This window comes from Sorex araneus, chromosome 2 (assembly GCF_027595985.1).
Source record: "Sorex araneus isolate mSorAra2 chromosome 2, mSorAra2.pri, whole genome shotgun sequence".
Lineage (NCBI taxonomy): Eukaryota > Metazoa > Chordata > Mammalia > Eulipotyphla > Soricidae > Sorex > Sorex araneus.
In genome coordinates, this window is record NC_073303.1 from 298,586,411 (window position 1) to 298,606,630 (window position 20,220).

Genomic DNA, 20,220 nt, shown 5'->3' on the forward strand with positions numbered 1-20,220 from the left:
AAAAAGCAATGCTATGGGAATACAAACAACTTATGTACTGACAGTGTCACAGAACATACATCTCCCCAGCATGACCTCTGAATTGGATGCAACTGTAATCAAATCTTTGAAGAACAGCCAGTTAAAAAAAATAGAACTTTCCAAAATCAGCAGGAAGAATTTTAAAAATATAATAGGAGTAAAAGTTCTATTCATAAGTTACAGAAAATGTAATCATGAAAGAAATTAACCAGAAACACATGGGAAATATAAAAAGAAAACAGTACAGCTTTGCAGTGAGGGAGGAGAGTTAAGCAAAGAGAAAGTGTTTCTAACACCCAAAACTCAATATTGTAAAGCTTCTGGGTATTCCCAAACTAAGACACAATATAAAAACTGAAAACCTCAATAAAATGGGAAAACGGGTCAAAGGAAATAAGGGATGCATTATCACGGGAAGAAAAACAAGCAGGCAATGAAGATGTGAAAAATATGAAGATGTTCAACCCGACAGAACCGCTGGGCAGGTGCAAGGAAGGGAACAGGAAAACCCCTGGCCTGTGCAGAACAACGGAGTTCTAGTGGGGGTGGGGTGGTCACCCGAAGACCCTCAAGAACATGCAATTCTGATTCAGACACTTCATTTCTAGGAACTTACTGCAAAGAAATCAAACGAAGGCACAGGCATGTTCATCTGTGTGTATGTATGTGTGTGTGTGTGCGTGTGTGTGTGTGTGTGTGTGTGTGTGTGTGTGTTGGTCAGGAGGGGGTATTGGTGGTATGGCAGGGTCAAATGCATGGCCTCAAACCTGCAGTACTGTCAGGAATATCTGCATATTACTCAGGACAGGAAGCACAAAGACACTAAAGACATGATGTGTTCATTTTGATCATTACTGATCATCTTCAAGAAAACTGCGTGGTGCCTCCAAGCTCCATGCAAAGACAGAAACCCGTAATGAGCTCACTCTCCTTTGCTTGCTCTACAGCCAACAATCGTTGCAGCTGGACTATGCGCTATGGCACCATCTTGTGGTTTATTCCTTTTGCAAGAAAGAAAAGTCCATTACAGAAAACCCAGGAACCAAAGGCCATAAAATACATAATAAATGCTGTTTGTGAATTATTGAGTGCCTTGTCCACTAGAGCTGCTTTTTTATTGTGCAATTTGGGGTAATTTGTTTATTTATTTATTTGTTTGTTTATTTATTTTATGAATCACCATGAGATAGTTACAAGCTTTCATGTTTGGGTTACAATCTCATAATGATCAAACACCCATCCCTCCACCAGTGCACATTCCTCACCACCAATATCCCAGGTATACCCCTCCTTTCCCACCCTCCCCTGCCTCTAAGGCAGACAATATTCCCCATACTCTCTCTCTACTTTGGGGCATTATGGCTTGCAATACAGACTCTGAGAGGTCATCATGTTTGGTCCATTGTCTACTTCCGGCACACATCTCCCATCCTGAACGATTCCTCCAGCCATCATTTTCTTAGTGATCCCTTCTCTATTCCATCTGCCTTCTCCACTCCACTCATGAAGCAGTCTTCCAGCTATGGGGCAATCCCCCTGGCCTTTGTATCTACTGTCCTTGGGTGTCAGCCTCATGTGATGTTATTCTATACTCCACAAATGAGTGCAGTCCCTCTATGTCTGTCCCTCTCTTTCTGACTCATTTCACTTAGTGTGATATTCTCCATGTCTATCCATTTATAAGCAAATTTCACGACTTCATCTCTCCTAACTGCTGCATAGTATTCCATTGTGTAGATGTACAAAGTTTCTTTAAATAGTCATCTGTTCTAGGACACTTGGGTTGTTTCCAGATTTTGGCTCCTCTGAGCTTTTACTACTTTAGGCATGGCAGCGATTTCTGAAAAGTAATATAAAACCCCCTCTGATGAATATGAAAGATGGGAGAACTATGTCACATCCTTTCCCCCACCCAGAGGGCATTAAAACAGTTTCTGTGAAGAAATTCTTATTTTCTATCAAAGAGGTTTTCCTGCCACCCTCACACTCTCTCTAGATTAGATCAACATATGCATGTGAGGGCTGGTGAGAACAATAATAACAACACATAAGTACTGCTACATGGCGATAGGAATAAACTCTGTTGTAAATGTATTTAAATATATTTAAATCCAGTTTGCATTCACTTGGTATTTTGTGTGTGCCCATCACCATGAACTTGAGAAAAGTAAGACAGCCTCTGCCCTCCACAAGCTCCCAAAGGGAAAACATAGATCATTACATAACATGTTCTTCCAAGATCAATTTGACAAGATTGAAAACAGATTCAACACTATGTTACAGCAGCAGGCACAGGATCTGTAAGGAAACTGAGCCGGAATTCTAGTTCTACCAATTACGAGCTATGTGACCTTGGCAGATGACAGAACAAACTCTCCCTCAGCTTTTTTTCTTGTAAAATGGGAATAATAATGGCATCTACCTCAGAGAGTTATTGTGAGGATGGATTTTGACACATAGAGAAGGGCTGTTAATATCAACATATCAATTACTAGCAGAGGAGAGGAGGATGGACGACCACTTATGACAAGGGCCTGGGAAGGTAGTTCAAAGAAATGGGATCTTGCCAACTTTGAATAACAGCAGGACAGCAGTGTGTGTGGTGAAGAAGACGGGCAGTTCACAAGGAAGATGAACCTCAGCAAAGGTCTGTAAGGAGATCAGTGAAGGCTGATGTGACAGGGACGTGGCCGCCAGGGCAGAACTACCAGGTGTCAGAACAGAGAAGGATCAGATATGGTACAGTGTAAAAAACTAAGGCACGCCGAGGGGCGCGTGCACTTGCGGGCTCTCCGGGAGGCTGTGTCTCACTGCCCACGTTCGGTGCTCTGGAACCGCTGTGTATGGGCTGGATCAGGACAGCCGTTGTCCAAGGACAGGTGAAGGAAGAACGAGGACCAAGCTGGTTGCTGATTAGTTACCGTTTATTCAATCTTCCATCTTTCTCATCTCCGCACTCCCAGCTCCATCCTCTCTCTGGATCTACTGCCGCTGCCTTCTCCAGTCTCTCCTCCCGCTTCTCTCTCCCACCTTGCCCTCTAGGCTACACCCAGCCAGGTAGCAAAATCAACATAAGAAAGCCCTTCCTGAGGGCAGGGCATTCCAAAGCCCTTCCTCACTCTTAAGGGTTTTTTTTTTCCTTAGTCCAAACACTTATTAACATCTTAATACTAGTTATTTTTGTATGGACATAGCAAGGTATACATTGAGGTTTGCAAGGAAGCTCTCCTGGCAACATCTTGCCACAGACTCAGACCACAGCACTCAGGCCAGATTAATCATTCCTCACCCTAGCAGGGTCCGAATCTAGTTATCACTGTTTGGATCATGACAGCATTTGTTCATGATCAAGCTCTTAACTTATAGTTAAGCATTAGGTACTTTGGCCAGGCCCATCTCGATGCCAGGGTAGCATACAACTCACCGCTTGCCCTGGGTCCGTCTCATCCCTTGTCGGGACCCTGCTTTTGGGAGTGCTAGGAAGTAAGGGCAGCTGAGGCTTAGGTCGAGAGAACAGATGCCCAGGAGGAAAATATCACGTGGAGTCAAATGACTCCCAGGTTACAAAAGCATAGCATTTGCTAAGTGTTCCTGTGTCCATACAAAAAGGACATTGCTCTGAATAAACTATGCAAAGGACTCAAGGAGAAGAGAAAAACAATGTTTACAAGTCAACAGAACACTAAGAAAGAAGCTACAAATAAACAAAGAGGAATAGGAGCACTGTAACAGGAGTAACCCAATAAACCTAAACTACCTGAGGCTATGTTATCCTACATATCCCCCTTTTTCTTTTTACAAAAACACAAAAATTTGAAAATGAGGAACAATTCCAAAAGGACACCAACGCTGACTGCTAAATGCCAGGAAAGAGAACCTGAACTTCATTTTGCAAGCAATGATGTCAAAGAAACGGTGAATTAGCCTGGTGAAGAAGATAGATTCTGATCTTCAGGCCTGATTCTACTTCTCAAGAGCTCTGTGACCATGAACAAGGAATGTAATCTTTCTGTGCCTCTGTTTTGTCACCTGGAAAATGGGAGTGGTGAGAATTGAATGTTCACAGTTACAACCTCATCTTTGGGGGATATGGCCCACAACATCTAGTAGAGGCCTGGAATTGTGAATAGTAACCAAGTCCTACAGACACTCTGCTTTTTCATATATGTATATACTTAGGATGAAGTTGAATTTTCAAATGTACAATTCACAAATTATGAGATGTACACAATATCTAAATAAAACAGAACAATTATACCAATAGATGCAATGAACGTTTTATAAACATAGTCTCATTCTCTACAGTTATCTCAATATATAATATTTTTTAACTTAGGGGTAACTAAAACCAGGAAAGTAAAACCATGGACATGGGTAAGGAGGAATTATCATAGATGCACATGGTCTGAGAGCAGAATCTGACACTCAGACATTTTTAAGTATTTAGTGCTAAAAGGAAGAGTGTTAGTCTATGGCATCTCTTTCTGTCATTCATATGGCCCCTCAAAAAAATTATCAGGCCCACTGCCGAGATGTGATCCCGGGGGCCGCACGCGTGTGCGGCCTCTCCGCAGCTGCACAAGCGTGAATCCAGACCCAGCAAAACCTCTTTCGGCGTGGGCAACTCCTCGCAGAATGTCTCCAGCCTGAGAACTAAGCCTCGGCCCCGTGCCCGCCCAGGAGGGGAAAGGTATTTCTCTCTCTCCCCTCTTTCTCTCCGGGGATGAAGGGCGCGGTGTCCGCCATTTTATGACGACCACAGATTGGGTTTTCAAGCCTGCAATGATCCAATATCTGGAAGAAATCTCCCTGGACTTAGTTGTTAAAGTACAGAAATTCAAAACCGCGCAGCCGCTACTACGGCCGCGCGACCTCATTTGTCTTCACAGTAGGTCTGACTCTAGTGGGGTACTCCAACAACAATAGTGAGGTTTGTGTTGAAATATTGAATGTAACCAAAGTAAACAGAAAGTAAAATAAAACTTATCAGTTACAAGGCGGGGGGGGGGTGGGGGGGCGGGATGGGAGGTATACTGTGTGGTTTGGTTTTTGGGTTGTTTTTTTTTTTTGGTGGTGGTATATGGGCACTAGTGAAGGGATGGCTGTTTCAGCATTGTATAATTGAGACCTAAGCCTGAAAGTATTGTAATCTTCCACATGGTGATTCAATAAAATAATTTTTTTTTTTTTTTTGCTTTTTGGGTCACACCTGGCAACGCACAGGGGTTACTCCTGGCTCTGCACTCAGGAATTACCCCTGGCTGTGCTCAGGGGACCATATGGGATGCTGGGATTTGAACCCGGGTCAGCCGCGTGCAAGGCAAACGCCCTACCTGCTGTGCTATCTCTCCAGCCCCTCAATAAAATAAAATTTTTATTTAAAAAAAAAATTATCAGGGCCTGGAGCAATAGCACAGCTGGTAGGGTGTTTGCCTTACATGCGGCTGACTCGGGTTCGATTCCCAGCATCCCATATGGTCCCCTGAGCACCGGCAGGAATAATTCCTGAGTGCAAAGCCAGGAGTAACCCCTGTGCATCGCAGGATGTCACCCGAAAAGCAAAAAAAAAAAATTATCAGCAGTTGGTATTGATAAATGATAGGGTCAAGGGTATAAGTTGCCTTTAAACTCTTTGATAAATAGCACTGCACTTTAGCACTTTAGCACTGTCATCTCATTGTTCATCAATTTGCTCAAGTAGGCACCAGTATTATTACTGTTTTTGGTATATCGACTACGCCACGTGGAGCTTGCCAGGCTCTGCCGTGCAGGCGGGATACTCTTGGAAGCTTGCTGGGCTCTCCAAAAGGGATGGAGGAATTGAACCCGGGTCCCACATAACTGTTAAAAGAACAATGACAAGCCCTTAGCCTTGGATTTAAAAACTTAGCTTGCCACGCAGTTGGGGGAGAGACAGAGGAAAAGGAGTAAGAAGACTAGAGGCAATGCAGGGAAAGAGGTAGAATTTGGACACTTCGGTGGCAGGGGCCGAGCAGGTTGTACTAACTTTGTCCACCAATCCCACAAATCTTAACATATTGCAACTGCCTTACACTGTCACTGTATCACTGTCATCCCATTGCTCATCAATTTGCTCAAGTGGTCTCAGTAACGTCTCCATTCGTCCTAGCCCTGAGATTTTAGAAGCCTCTCTTTACTCATCTTTCCCAACGGTGCCGCATTGGAGGCTCTTTCAGGGTCAGGGCAATGAGACCCAGCATTGTTACTAGTTTTGGCATATCAAATGTGCCATGAGGAGCTTGCCAGGCTCTGCCGTACAGCAACCATTTTATATATACTATAATTTTTTTAAAGAAAACAAAATAGCATGCTCTCTTTTCAATAACAATTTCCTTGTTTTATGGGTTCAGAGTCAGTGGCTGGTCCTGATGATGTGGGAGAGAGCTACAACTATTTATCCAAAGCACAGACTCAACAGCACTGAAAACACGAAAACTAAACTATGACCACCAAACTTTGAAACCAAGGTGCTGGGGATTGGGGAGGAGGGTGAGGCAGGAGGAAGCACAGAATTTACTAGAGGAAGGAGGTTGGCAATGGTGGTGGGATTGGAGTTAAAATATTGTATGCCTAAGACTCAACTGTCAATAACTTTGTAAATCAAAGCTCTTTGGATTAAAAAAAATATGTTCAATGCCTGTGTTTCAGAAAAACGTTTAATTTCTAAGGATAAGGAAAGCCAAAGATGGTACTAAACTTCAGAGCACACACAACTAGGCCACATGATTCCCAGTTTAACCAAAACACTACTGATTTACTGTGATCAAAACACAGCAGGAAAATGCACACTTTGCAAGATGGAATCTGCACTACCTTTTGAAAGATGGCAAAGGTTTGAGTATGCAGTGCTAGGTCAGAGACTGGCTCCAAGGACTGAGCACATGTGTAGTATGTGGAGGTCCAGGTTCAATGCCAGCACCGTGCAGTACTCTGAGCACCTCTGGAAGCAACCCTCAGCACAAACCTGGGAGCCCGGCACCAAGGGTGTAGCAACTCCTGCCCCCCCCAAAAAAAAATGAATATTAAAAATAAATAAATGTTGAGTAGATCCCTAAGACAAGAGCATACTTCCAGATCCATCCTTGACTCTGGGTCCTTCAGGCTTGGCCTCAGAGATGATGTTCGCATTGGCGTTATTCTCCATCTCCATCACAAAGTCGCTGTCCTCCTCCAATTCAGGATGGCTGAAGATCCAGTCCAGAGCTCTTTCCAGGTTATTACTCTAAGGAAATAAGACAGTTTACAATATACACAGTGCCTCATCCTCAGTAGATGCTGAGCATGGGAACCAGGATGCCAAGTTGATGGGGAAGGAGTCCTGAATTCATTTGTGAAGAGCTTCTCAGCAAGAAGCTCTTCCTTCGCATTTGAAAGGCAACTTCAAGCATTCTGCAAGTCTCCTAACCCAAGTCTGTCCTTAGGTCCACTAGAAAAAAGTTGAGTGAAATAAGTCAGCGGGAGAGAGACAGATGTAGAATGACTGCACTCATTTGTGGGATAAGGAAGGAAGGAAGGAAGGAATGAAGGAAGGGAGGAAGGAAGGAAGGAAGGAAGGAAGGAAGGAAGGAAGGAAGGAAGGAAGGAAGGAAGGAAGGAAGGAAGGAAGGAAGGAAGGAAGGAAGGAAGGAAGGAAGGAAGAGAGGGAAGGAGGGAGGGTGGGAGGGAGGGAGAGAGAGAGGGAGAGAGGGAGAGAGGGAGAGAGGGAGAGAGGGAGGGAGGACGGACGGACTTATTATGAGACTAATACTCAAAGACAATAGAAATAAGGGCCAGCAGGACAAGGCCATGGTTGGAAGCTCGCCACAAGTGTGTGCAGTTAGGACAGAGAAGGGATCCCCAGGACAGTGATAGTTAGAAATGATCACTCTGGACAAGAACTGAAAGGAGGTAAAGTGATATACATGAGAATTTTCAGTACCCGTATTGCAAATCATAATCCCCAAAAAGGGAGAGAGAGAGAGAGAGAGAGAGAACCTGCTCAATAGAGGCAGAGAGGCAGGCTGGGGTGGAGTTGGGGGTGATGGGAGGAAAACTGGGGACATTGGTGGTGGGAAATGCACACTGGTGAAGGGATGGGTGTTGGAACATTGTATGTCTAAAATCCAACCATAAACAACTTTGTAACTGTGTATCTCATGGTGATTCAGTCTTAAAAAAGAAAGAAAATAGTTGTAAGTAGCAGGTCAGCATTCAAAAAGCCCCTATCAGTCTTAGCTAGCATTTCTGTACACCGAGCTGATAATAATGGACTGCAGAATGCCAAAGAGAGTGGCATTTGTTGAAGTGCAGTCCTTTCTCTAGCCATATTACCTGCCCACACTCTATTCTCTACCAATTGTACTTTCTGCAGATGATCACACAGGTAGCGGTTGGCCAAGCGAGTACCAAGTTAGTGCGATCTCTCCCCTGGAGAAGGATGCAGAATGGTTAGACTACAGCAGACAAGATGAATGCTTCACATTAACGATGACAACATGGCTAGTTAAGTTAAATTGTCTTAGGCTACACTTCATGCAGTTCAAACCAATTGACCATAAAAACATTTCCTCTGTTTATGATATCATTGTCAGGTTAAAGAATTTGTTTATAGACAGAGTCTCCAATAAAACTGTCAGGCAAATAAAGTAAATGAGGCCTAAATAAATACCCTGAAGTGAAACAGAAAGTGGTTGAAACAGGCCCCGAGGGTCTTAAAGGGAGACAGATGATTCCAGCCACATTTCCATGAGCCATTATGTCAGCAAAAGACCCTCACAGCAGTGAGACAGGCAAGAAGGAATAGGTGACAGACAGCCAGGCAGAGTGCGCCGGGGAGTGGCAAGGCAGAATAGGGTTGAAAGAGTGGGTAGGATACTTGCCTTGTACATGGCCAATGCAAATTTAATCCCGGGCATCGCATAAGAACCCCCAAATCTCACCTGAACACAGAGCCTGGAGTAAACCCTGAGCATAGCCAGGTGTGGTCCCAAAATTTAAAAACGGTACTTGAGAACATCAAAACCATAAGTACTAAAACTTGCAAATAAGTGACCTAAACTACAGTGATTATGCTAAAATTTAATAAATAAATAAATAAATAAATAAATAAAACAGCACTTTCTCTTCTTACTCACAGATAATTCTTCTATCTAACCTGTAAGTTTCACTTCTCTCCTAATGTTACCAGGAATTTCAGGAATCCTGAAGGACCTTCTCTCTGTAGAGAGAGAAAGCAGCAGGTGTTTCCAAGGACCCTTCGGTCTTTTTTGTATTATTGCTTTTGAGACATTCCCCATGGCTTTAAATCAGAAAACAGTTTCTCATAAAGAACTGCCTCCGAGTACACAGAATCCCACACATCTTTTTTTTTTTTTTGGCCTGAAGGCCAGCGGCCACCCAGCTGGACCGCGTGCCACACAGGGGCAGCAGCTGCTGGAGGAGCAAAGGATGCGCTTCCCGGAGCTGCTGGCGAGTTCCGCCTACTGGGCCTGGCCCCTGCTGGCCATCCGGGGGTCAGCTGCACAGCCAGGCCCGGTGACACCCTGTGATGCCATGGGAAACCCACTACCACCGTGACACGATGGGGACCGGGGACCCCAGAGCCTGTGCCCGCCGGCTGCCGTCTATGGACTCTTGAGGATGGGACGGTATGTGTGGGGAGACCGGGTGGACCTGCGGGGTGTGCGGGGCTGAGCGTGAGAACTGCGTGGGCTGCACGTGACCTGAGGCCCCGCCCTCCAAGACTGAGACACGGCGCTCAGAGAGCGGGGTACACCTGCGGGACTGGGGCCCCGGGGCTCCTGCTCCTTAACCCAGCCTATAAGAAATGAAAAAAGAAAAAAGTCGAATTTCAGCCCGTATGAATAAACACTTATGATGAGCAGTTTCTTTCCTTTGATCATCTAGCCTCATATGTATTTATTACCAACCTATTTTTTAAACTTTTACTGAACCCCCTGATTTAACGTTGTTGATAATAAGGTTGCAGGCATACGATGTTCCCACATCCCGTGACGCCAGCCTCCAGCTTATGACCCCAGCTTCCCTACTACCCCCCCCACCTGAATACTTGACTGATACATTTTTTTTAATTTAATTACTGTAATTTGGGTCCCATGGTTACAGTGCAGTTGGATCTAGAGGTTTCAATATTTCTTTAACTCCCTATTCATAAATTCTCTACAGGATTCCCTCCTCTCTCTCTACCTCCTATATGCAAGTGAATACCGACAGGCCAAGGTGGACTACCGTGAGGCACATGTGATTCCAAAGCAGAAGGAATCGTTTGCTGCCCACAAAAATGCAAGGCACCTTCAATAAGAGAAAGGTGAGCGCGCGTGCACAAACACACAAACCTACGCACACGCACGTCTCTCATGCTTACCGACGCGCGTAGAGCCTGGACAGCCTGACTCCGCTGGAATCCCATGGAGGTAATTATGCTGATCACTTCCTCTGGAGGTTGGTTATCCAATCCAGTAGCACCAAAAATAGAGGCAGACGCTGCTCCGTAACCAGGCATGGTGAGCGGTTCCGCAAAGTCTGGGAAAATGAGCACCCCCATACCTTTGACTGCTCTCTCTCTCTCTCTCTCTCTCTCTTTTTTTTTTGGTGTTAAAAAAAAAAGCACTCATTCAGAGCTCAGGAGAGAATTTATCTTAAAAAAAAAAAAACTATAAAGATCATCTAGTTCTGCCCTAAGAATAAACACACAGCCCAATCCTTCCCAAAGTAGTTAACACTGGGGCTGGCGCAATAGCACAGCGGGTAGGGCGTTTGCCTTGCAGGCGGCCGACCCAAATTCGATTCCCAGCATCCCATATGGTCCCCCCAGCACCGCCAGGGGTAATTCCTGAGTGCAGAGCCAGGAATAACCCCCGTGCATCACCGGGTGTGAACCAAAAAAAAAAAAAAAAAGCAAAGTATCACCGGGTGTGAACAAAAAAAAAAAAAAAGCAAAGTGGTTATATTATTCTCCACCCACTCCGGCTTCTTGAAAGATCCAAGGTGTAGTAGCCTCAGGTGTAATTAGGGGGTGAGAAAGACACACTTTCTGTTTGTTCACCTGAAGAAAGCACATTTCCAAGGGGGCAAGAGCAGTTTTCAACTTCTGAAAAGTGGGCTGCGGGTTGAATAAGTTTAGCAACCTTTGGTATAAACCAACAAAACAAAATTGAAATCCAGAAATAAACCTTTATTTTTATTTGATTTTGAACAAAGATACTAATAATATTCCAAAGGGGAAGAGAACGAGTTTGGTTTTCTCTTGAAATCAACAGTGATGGGAAAACTGCATGGCCTCATGCAGGAAAATAAAGGTGAGTACCTACCTCCCACCCAATATAGAATATAAAACTTAGAATGGATCACTGACTTAAAAACAGAACACCAAACCATGAAAGTCATAGAAGAAAACATGAGTAAATCTTTGTGACCCCAGGTTCACAATGAGACATAATACCAAAAGCTCAAGTGACAAATAAATAAATAAATATAGATTTAAAATTCAAATTTAAAAGAATTTGGATGGAGGCAATAGCCTTGTGGCCAGCTCAGGAGCCCAAATTCAGAAACAGCTGCTTGCCTCACCCCCTCAGGGCAACTGAGTCTAGCCCTTAAGGCTCCTGAGCACTGCCAAGTATAGCCTCGGGGCCTGCAAGAACCCTGGGGGTGCCCTGCTGGTCCCAGCACTGCCAGACTCACACCACTGGGAGTTTTGCATTAACAGGTTGGGTTGGCTGAGAATCACTGGGAGTGGTTTTTTGGGGGTTTTTTTGGAGAGGTAATAAGGTATTTATTAAAATTTTAAGAACTCTTCCACCCAGAGGTGTTACAGTTTATAATTTAAAATCCAGCCTGCTACAAAAGGGAGGATGGGGTATTAAAAAAAAAATGTGTAACACTGATGAGGAGAGAACTGATGAGGTCCAGGGTCCTTCCTTCCTCCTGGAGGCCCAGAGTAGCAGCAGGGCGCCAGGGGGGGGTGAGGGAGGGGACAGCCCCTGGCATGGCCCGGAGCATGGAGTGACCAGGGAGCACCGCGAGCCATCTGAGGCAAAAATTAAAAATGTTTGTATTTAAAAATGCCATCGAGAGAGTGGACTGACAACTCAGGGAATGGGGGAGAATATCTTAAATCACATATGAGATAAGGTATTTGTGTATATAAAAGAACTCTCGGATCTCAACAATTAAACGGCAAATAATCTCATTTAGAACGGGCAAAGAGTCTGCAGAGACACCTCTCTAAAGATGCACAGGAGCAGGCGCTCCACATCATCGGCCCCTGGGCGTCTCTCAGGACCTACCTGGCTCTTCCATGTGAATTATGATCCAGTTGAAGGCCACCTCGGCTCCCATGTTTCCGGTAAAGTACACAGCCTTCCGACACGCTTCCAGAGGGAAGCCCATCTCCGCCAGCTGCATCACCGATGACTCATCAATGTCGGATGCTACAGGACATAACAAGACACGGTGGTGGGGAACAGTCACCCCCCACTTTGGTCCCGACGTCCCTTCACCCCCTCGCCCACATGCCATCGAAGGGTGGAGTTGTTTAGTAGATCTGTGGTGCTTTCGCTATCTTGGATCTTAGCCAGCCGATATTATGGTATTTGAGGTGGACGGACATCTTTGACCGAAATAAAAACCATGGTAATCACCTAAACAATCCAAACGCTGAAGATGATGTTCTCATTTTGTGTGGGGTAGAACTCCTGTATCCCCCAAACCAGTTTAGTCCCAGATCATTCTCAAGGTCTCAAAACTTAAAAAGAAACATAGTATCTACAGGCCAAAAACCTATTCCTTAAATCTCACAGAAAATTCTAACATGTCTTTGGTGGTATCCACAAGCAAAGGAAGTGGTCATGGGGGGGGGGGGTGGGAGCTGGGGAGAGGGCCCGAATGTTAAGTAGGAAAAGAGAATGTGTCTCTTTAGTTACATGTTTCAAATTCTGAAAAAGATTCCTTTATAAACCTAACTGTGGCTTATACACAGGGATTTTTACTTTGTTTCCTTTCCATGATAATATAAAAATATTAAGTCAATATGTATGTGTGCGTACATATTTGTACAAATACAAACACATATATTTGTATGGGCTTCATGTATATTTATTTATATATGTGCATATATGTGTAAGTGTGCATAAATGTTCACACCTACAGAGCACTCTCAAATTATACCAAAGAGTAGAAGGAACATCCAGAGATAGCACTAATATGTGAGCGCAAAGCAAAAATTTGAGCCCAATGTTTTACAAGTACTGTGGTCTCTGACAGGACTTGGCTGAAGAGTCTGTCCAAGATAATAATCAGGGGCTGGAGCGATAGCACAGCAGATAGGGTGTTTGCCTTGCACACGGCTGACCTGGGTCCGATCCCCAGCATCCCAAATGGTTTCCCAAGCACCGCCAAGAGTAATTCCTGAGTGCACAGCCCACAGTAACCCCTGAGCATCACTGGGTGTGAACCAAAAAGAAAAAAAATAATAATAATCAGCAGAAGCACCAAGAAAGTGACACTGTCTAACTGTCTATAAAATTAGATTGAAATGTTTGTCAAAGCTCTCTCTCACAAAAGAGATACATAAACCTTATTGAAGTCAAATTTTAAGAAAGCAAGGTCATTAGACAACTGTGATTCTCCAAGTCAGTTTGGCATCATCAGAGCATGTAGATATGTAACTACTAGTTACATATGTATGTCACATGTAAGTTACATATTAGATATGCAACTATTCAACCGCAAAACATAGGGTTTCTGTGGACAAATAAGTTCAGGATTGGGGATGACGGGGGAGAAATCGGGGTGTCTGGGCCCACACTGACACTCAGGGCTACTCCTGGCTTAGGAGTGATCATGATCGCTGGCAGTGCTTGGGGGACTGTGGGTTGGGAGTGATGACTGGGGTCAGCCACGTGCAAGGAAATTAAACCCTGCAGCTTCCGGGCCCCCACGGTCAGGCAAGATCTTAAACTCTACTTCCTTGAGGCCACAGAGAACACACAGGGTCGGGGTACAGCTTGGCACATTCTGGGTTGTAGTTCAATCTCAGCGCCACATGGTTCCCCTATACCCACAAGGTCTACACCACCGGATGGCCCTGGAGATCCCCAGAACCACAGGACCCAAACAGCACCCCAGCCTCAGGCCCTCATGGAAACATCCAGCCCGGTTAGCTCAGTACCCCTGAGGGCAGCGGCCACATCGTGAGAGCACTTTCAAAGCCCCCTCGCCCCCTACCCCAAAAGAACTGACATTCTCTATTCTCCCCTCAGAAACCCACAGGTCCATTAGCATAGGAAATACTCAAAAGTCCCCTAAAAAGACTCCTACAGAAAAAATTTAAAAAACATAGAACTCTGCAGAACACTTTTCCAGTTCTCCTAAGATGCAAAGATTCCCTAAAATGCAGTGTAAGAAGCAGAGCTCAATAACTGTAAGATTATATAAAAACATACTGCATCTAAAATGCAGAACTTCACTTCTATGGAAACTAAAGTGAGCCATGCAGAAGTCAAGAATAGCAGAAAGAAATATTCCAAGTGGTAAGTGATTATGAAGAGGGAACTCATAGCTGATTCTTATTGTGAATCCACAGTCTCTGCCTTTTCACTTTTTTTAGACTTTATTCCACACACACACTTGATTTAAACTCCATGGTTTACAAAATTGTTCAAGAGGATTTGTTACAGGCATTCAGTATTCCAGCAACAAATCCCACCACCACTGGCACCTTCTCCCAACCATTACTTCCATTTCCCAACTACCCCTCAAGCCTGCAACCCAGAGCAGGCCCAGAATTTATTTTATATTGCTTGTTACCTCCAAATGGCTGAGAAAATGATCAAAAAATATTTCTGTAGAAGAAAGTTTGCGAAAGTAGTTGTATCTTACCATTGGTAAGTTAAGCCCTGGTCTGAGAGTTTGCAAAGCTGTTGCTGTAAGTTCAGCCTTCTGTTTCGGTGTTTCTGTCAGTACACATTGGTTGGTTTCTACATTGCATCCCATCGATCTACTACTGGGAAGTCAGTGTTGCAGATATTAGAGATACACATTGGCACTCCATAAAATACAGATTTCTTAACTGGGAGGTATGGCTAGAGTTAAATAGTCCTGTTCACTTTTAGAATAAGAAAGCAAAGTTGTTCCTCTTAGATATCTGAGAAAGGCACAACACAAATGGAAATTAACCCCAGATAATTTCTATTTTCTGATAAACATCAGACTTCGCTCCAAGGCCAAACCGGCAACTGGAAACTGACTGAGAGCTCGAGGCCACTTCCAAGGCTCTCACCTCCCCTGCGGCAAGAACCTGGGCAATGTCCTGCTAGATGAGGAGCAGCCAGCAAAGCTCTCCATCCCGCAAGCCAAATGGCATAGAACCAACTGAGTTTTGTTTCTGGTCCCAGACCTTGGGGTGTCTGCACTTTCCGGCATCTCAGATTCATCCTCTGCCCTGATTCCTTACTGGGATAATCAAAGGAAAATCTAGACTTTGGATAAACGACACCTGATCATACTGAGTTTAGGGACGAGTAAGTGCAATGTCACAAGATAACCAAAACAGCCACCATTAAGATGACCGTCAACTTATCCACTAAGACAATGATGGTTGGAGGGATCGCTCGGGATGGGAGATGTGTGCTGAAAGTAAACAAAGGACCAACCGTGATGGCCTCTCAGCATCCATGTTGCAAACCATAATGCCCAAAAGTAGAGGAAGAAGGATAGTGCCTGCCATAAAGGCAAGGGGTGGGGTAGGGATGGCAGGAGGGCCCCTGGGGACTTTGGTGGTGGAAAATGTACACTGGTGGTGGGATGGGTGTTCAATCATGGTATGACTGAAACCCAATCATGAAAGCTTTGTAACTGTATTTTAGGGTGAGTCAATAACTAAAAACAAAACATTATTCACCAGGGCTGTGGTTGACCCAGAACTTTTAGTGATACTGGAGTGTTTTGCAGGGGGCATCTCACATGTTCTGGAGACCTAGAGGGGCAATCCTGGTGGCCAGTGAGGGTGCAGTGCTGCAGAGGTGTGGCACTTCCAGGGCTTACCTGGACCCCAGGGCTACACTCAGTAATGCTTGCAAGCCTCCGGGACTCACCCAGCAATGCCTGAGATAAACCAGGATTAGCTGCACGCAAGGCACGCATCTTGACGCCTATGCTAACTCCCTGGTCCCAATATTTGAATTTTAAGTTAATGTTTTACCTCCAGGAGGAACAAAAAGACACTAGAGCAAGTAAATAGCTTGCCTTACATGCCCAGTTACAATTCCTGACACGACTTAAGGTTCCTGAGCTCTGTCAGGAGTGATCTCTGAGTACAGAGCCAGGAAAAGCCCTGAGCACCACCATGTGTGGCCTCAAAACAAAAACAAAAGCTACTGAAGCTGGAGCAACAACAAGTGCAGAGCAAATAGGGCGCTCGCCTTGTACCCAGCTTGTTGAGTCCCAGCATCCCAGAGGGGCCCCCAAGTCTTAGTGCAGAGCCGGAGTAAGCCCGAAGCACAGCTGAGTGTGACCCAAAAAAGCAATCAATAAGCAAATAAATATAAATATTTCCTTCAGAAGGATAAAAGATCTAGAGTAGTGTTGAAATAACACCACTTCCTCCTAATTAGTACATAATCACTACAAGGGATTTTTTTTTTGTTTTTTAATCAATACCAAAGAATTATAAGGGCACAAAATTAAAATAATTCAAAGAAACTAATAACCTTGACCATGTTTATTGATAACACCATGTTCTATCAGCCATGTCTCTTACATGCCCGGCAGCAGCAGTGGCCACACTGACCGCCCACTGTGCACTCAGGGCAGTAAGATATCTTTCGTGTGGCCAGAGAAAGAGAAAACGCATCACTGCCCCTCCTTCACACATTATTCTAACAGAGTTTGATTAGATTAATCAATCACGCCAAGATCATCTTAGGCAAGAAAGCAGGGAGATTCTATCCATTAGCCTTTCAGTGAACCACAACTAGACCATCACCTGGAACTGCAGCCCCCATGAGGGGTTCATAACACTTTTTATAGGAATTTTTCTGGCAATCATAGCAATGGGCAGACAAAGAGAAAAAGGTGGGGCCGGAGAGATAGCACAGCGGGTAGGGCGTTTGCCTTGCACAAGGCTGGCCTGGGTTCGATCCCTGGCATCCCATATGGTCTCCCCAGCACCGCCAGGAGTAATTCCTAAGTGCAGAGCCAGGAGTAACCCCTGAGCATCACCGGGTGTGACCCAAAAACCAAAAAAAAAAATAGAGAGAGAGAGAGAGAGAGAAAGAGAAGAAGGCATAAGAATATTCTCTTTCGATTGGTTATTCACCACAATTAACCATGTGGAAGGGTACATAGAGGGGACCAGCAATGAATTCATCAGCAATGAACACCAGTTGTGAATAATGTCTGTGTTCTGAACATTCTGTTCTAGGTTCCATATAGACATTTATTAATTTACTAATTATTTTGGTAACCCCTGTCTCCCTTCCCATCTAGGTAATATGTTTGTCTGGGTCCTTCTGTTCTGTCCTGAATCAGAACTTATGATTTATGGCCCACTCATCTTTGCTTAATTCCTAGAAGAGGACACTCGAAGGACCATCCTCCAGCTGCGTCCCTGGCTACTACTGCTTAGCCACCTGCTTCTGTTTCTACCTTTCCCACTACTAAAGCAATACACCAAGATAAGGCATCTCTTCAACCGAGTGCATGGGGAGCAGAGCAAACTGTCATTGCACCATTACATGTCAACAGGAGGAAACCAAGGCTCAGAGAAGCCAAGTAAATGATTCTAGATCAGATGACACCGTCATAAATGGCCGAGCCAAGATCCCCACCCAGGACTGGCTGCCCCACACACGAATGTCTCCCTCTCCTGAGGCACACCCAGGGCCTCATCTGGTCCCCGTGTCACTGGTTTGCTGTTAAGTTACACTTGAAGCCAAAAACAATTCTGCCCCAGGAGAAGGAACACACATACACTCAAAGACACACACAGAAGCATGCTCTTTTCATGAACCCCCACAGATAACCGTGACAGACCAACAACTTTTACGACACAGAGGAAAAATGGAAAGATACATACGGTCTATCAATTGGCTCATCAAGCGATCTGAAAATTAAGGGACAGGGCAAAAAATGAGACTAGACCGTGAAGAATAGTTTTGGAGAAAGAGAAAGAATCAATTCAGGAACCACCTTACGTTCTCCGCCCTTGGAGACCCCCACACTCTCATCAGCCCCACTAGTCCCCACACAGACCACCCCCTCCTGCCCGACACAGGCCTGACGTAATGAGGAGGCCTCACACCAGCTTCCGGGCACTCAGAACAGATAAAGCACAATGCTCTGATTAATGTCTTAATGAGTTTCTTAATTTCTTTTTTTTTTTCTTTGCCAGGGGTTACTCCTGGCTCTACACTCAGGAATTACTCCTGACAGTTCTCAGGGGACCATATGGGATGCTGGAAATCAAACCCAGGTCGGCTGCATGCAAGGCAAACACCTACCCACTGTGCTATCGCTCCAGCCCAAATTTCTTAATTTCTTTCCCTGTGCTTCTGAGAACCTGTATTGATTATACTGTCACTGTCATCTGTCACTGTCACTGTCATCCCGTTGCTCATCGATTTGCTCGAGCGGGCACCAGTAACGGCTCCATTGTGAGACTTGTTGTTACTATGTTTGGCATATCAAATACACCATGGGTAGTTTGCCAGGCTCTGCCAGGCTTTGCGTGCAAGGCAAACACCCTGCCACTGCGCTATCGTTCCAACCCTGTATTGATTATAAACTAAAGGTTCTGTTATGAACATCAGGGTATGTTGGTGAAGTGCTAAAACACCAGCTGTTGAGAAACTGCTTGTATTTCTCCGATGCTGCTTCTCTAATGTCTTTGGGGAACCACTGATACCACCTCCACCTCAGAACAGGCTTCACACGGAGGTTCATTCTCTACTCCTCAGACCCTGTAACTCAGCTCTGATTCTGAAGCAAAGCATAAAGAAACACTGATGTCTCTCTTGGTCCACCTAAAATTGCTTCATTCTTCCCTGCACCTAAGCATGCATGCCTAGAAGGGTTTATCTCAACCCGAGCCCACACAGTTCCCTTCATGGGCCCAGGATCGTCCGAGGGGACAGAGGTGAAAATCACGTACATGGGGACCCACAGCATGAGACTAAGGGCCTACCCAGTAGTATGAGGTGGGGAGCACTGAATGAAAAGAAAGTCAAATGGGGGCTGCCATGAAGAAATACCTAGAATAATCGCTGCTGAAAAAGGGGAGCTATGGTGCAGAGAGACAGCGGTTCTATCACTGCTGTAACTAATCTGCCTGACACAGGGTCTACAGGAAGGGGAATACCAGGCATCACAGAGAAAGAGGAGTCTGATGTCATCAAAATGATTATGTGTTGGACCCACTAAGGTAAGGCAATTATATCTTGTTGGGTTGGTTTTTTTTATGTCCTTTTCCTGTAAAAATTTAAATATTCTGGGCTACAGTGATAGATAGTACACTGGGTAGCACACTTGCCTTGCACGTGGCTGACCTAGGTTCAATCCCCAGCACCCCAAGTGGTTCTCAGAGCCCCGCCAGGAGTGATCCCTGAATGCACACACTGTAGGTGTGCCCCCCCCACAAAAAAAGGGGAAAAGTGAAAGTATTCTCTACAACTAGTAAATTAGAAAAGATGAAAGCTTGCCTTTTGCTACAACATTTCTGGAATCACAGGGGACGACACTAAGCAAAGTAAGTCAGAAGGAGGAAGACAAAGACAGACGGTCTCACCCACAGGTGACGTGTGAAAAAAGCAAAGGAAGAGAAGAGACAATGTCCAATGCAAACAGACCCTGAGACTCTGACCACAGAATTGACGTTACCCTGGGGACACTGGTGGCGGGAAATGTGCACTGGTGAAGGGACGGGAGGTGGAGCACTGCATAACTGCGACCCAATCTTGAGCAACTTAGTAATTGTGTATCTCATGATGATTCGATTAAAAAATAAATTAATTAACAACAAACAAAATTTTTAAAAGAAAAAGAAATGTTATGTAAATCTACTTAAATTTTGACTTTTAATTTCCTCTTCTGTAAAATGGTATCATGATACTTTCTTTATAGGTGGTCCTATGGAGATTAGATGTGATTATTATATTGCCCTCAATAACTGGTGTTCAATAA

The 20,220-nt window shown here is 44.7% G+C and overlaps 1 protein-coding gene across 3 annotated transcripts in view; it reads right to left on the reverse strand.

Moving 5' to 3' along the window:
• USP13 (ubiquitin specific peptidase 13) overlaps positions 1 to 20,220 on the reverse strand; it is a 151,950-nt gene that overhangs the window by 22,468 nt on the left and 109,262 nt on the right. For 2 of the 3 annotated variants that reach the window (XM_055128187.1, XM_055128186.1), the window contains exons 16-19: positions 18,119 to 18,145; positions 12,330 to 12,473; positions 10,406 to 10,563; positions 7,111 to 7,264 (exon numbers count right to left, since the gene is read on the reverse strand). In XM_055128187.1, coding sequence (XP_054984162.1) covers positions 7,111 to 7,264; positions 10,406 to 10,563; positions 12,330 to 12,473; positions 18,119 to 18,145 — 483 coding nt within the window. The remainder of the gene's footprint in view (positions 1 to 7,110; positions 7,265 to 10,405; positions 10,564 to 12,329; positions 12,474 to 18,118; positions 18,146 to 20,220) is intronic. The other variant, XM_055128188.1, reaches the window with a different exon arrangement.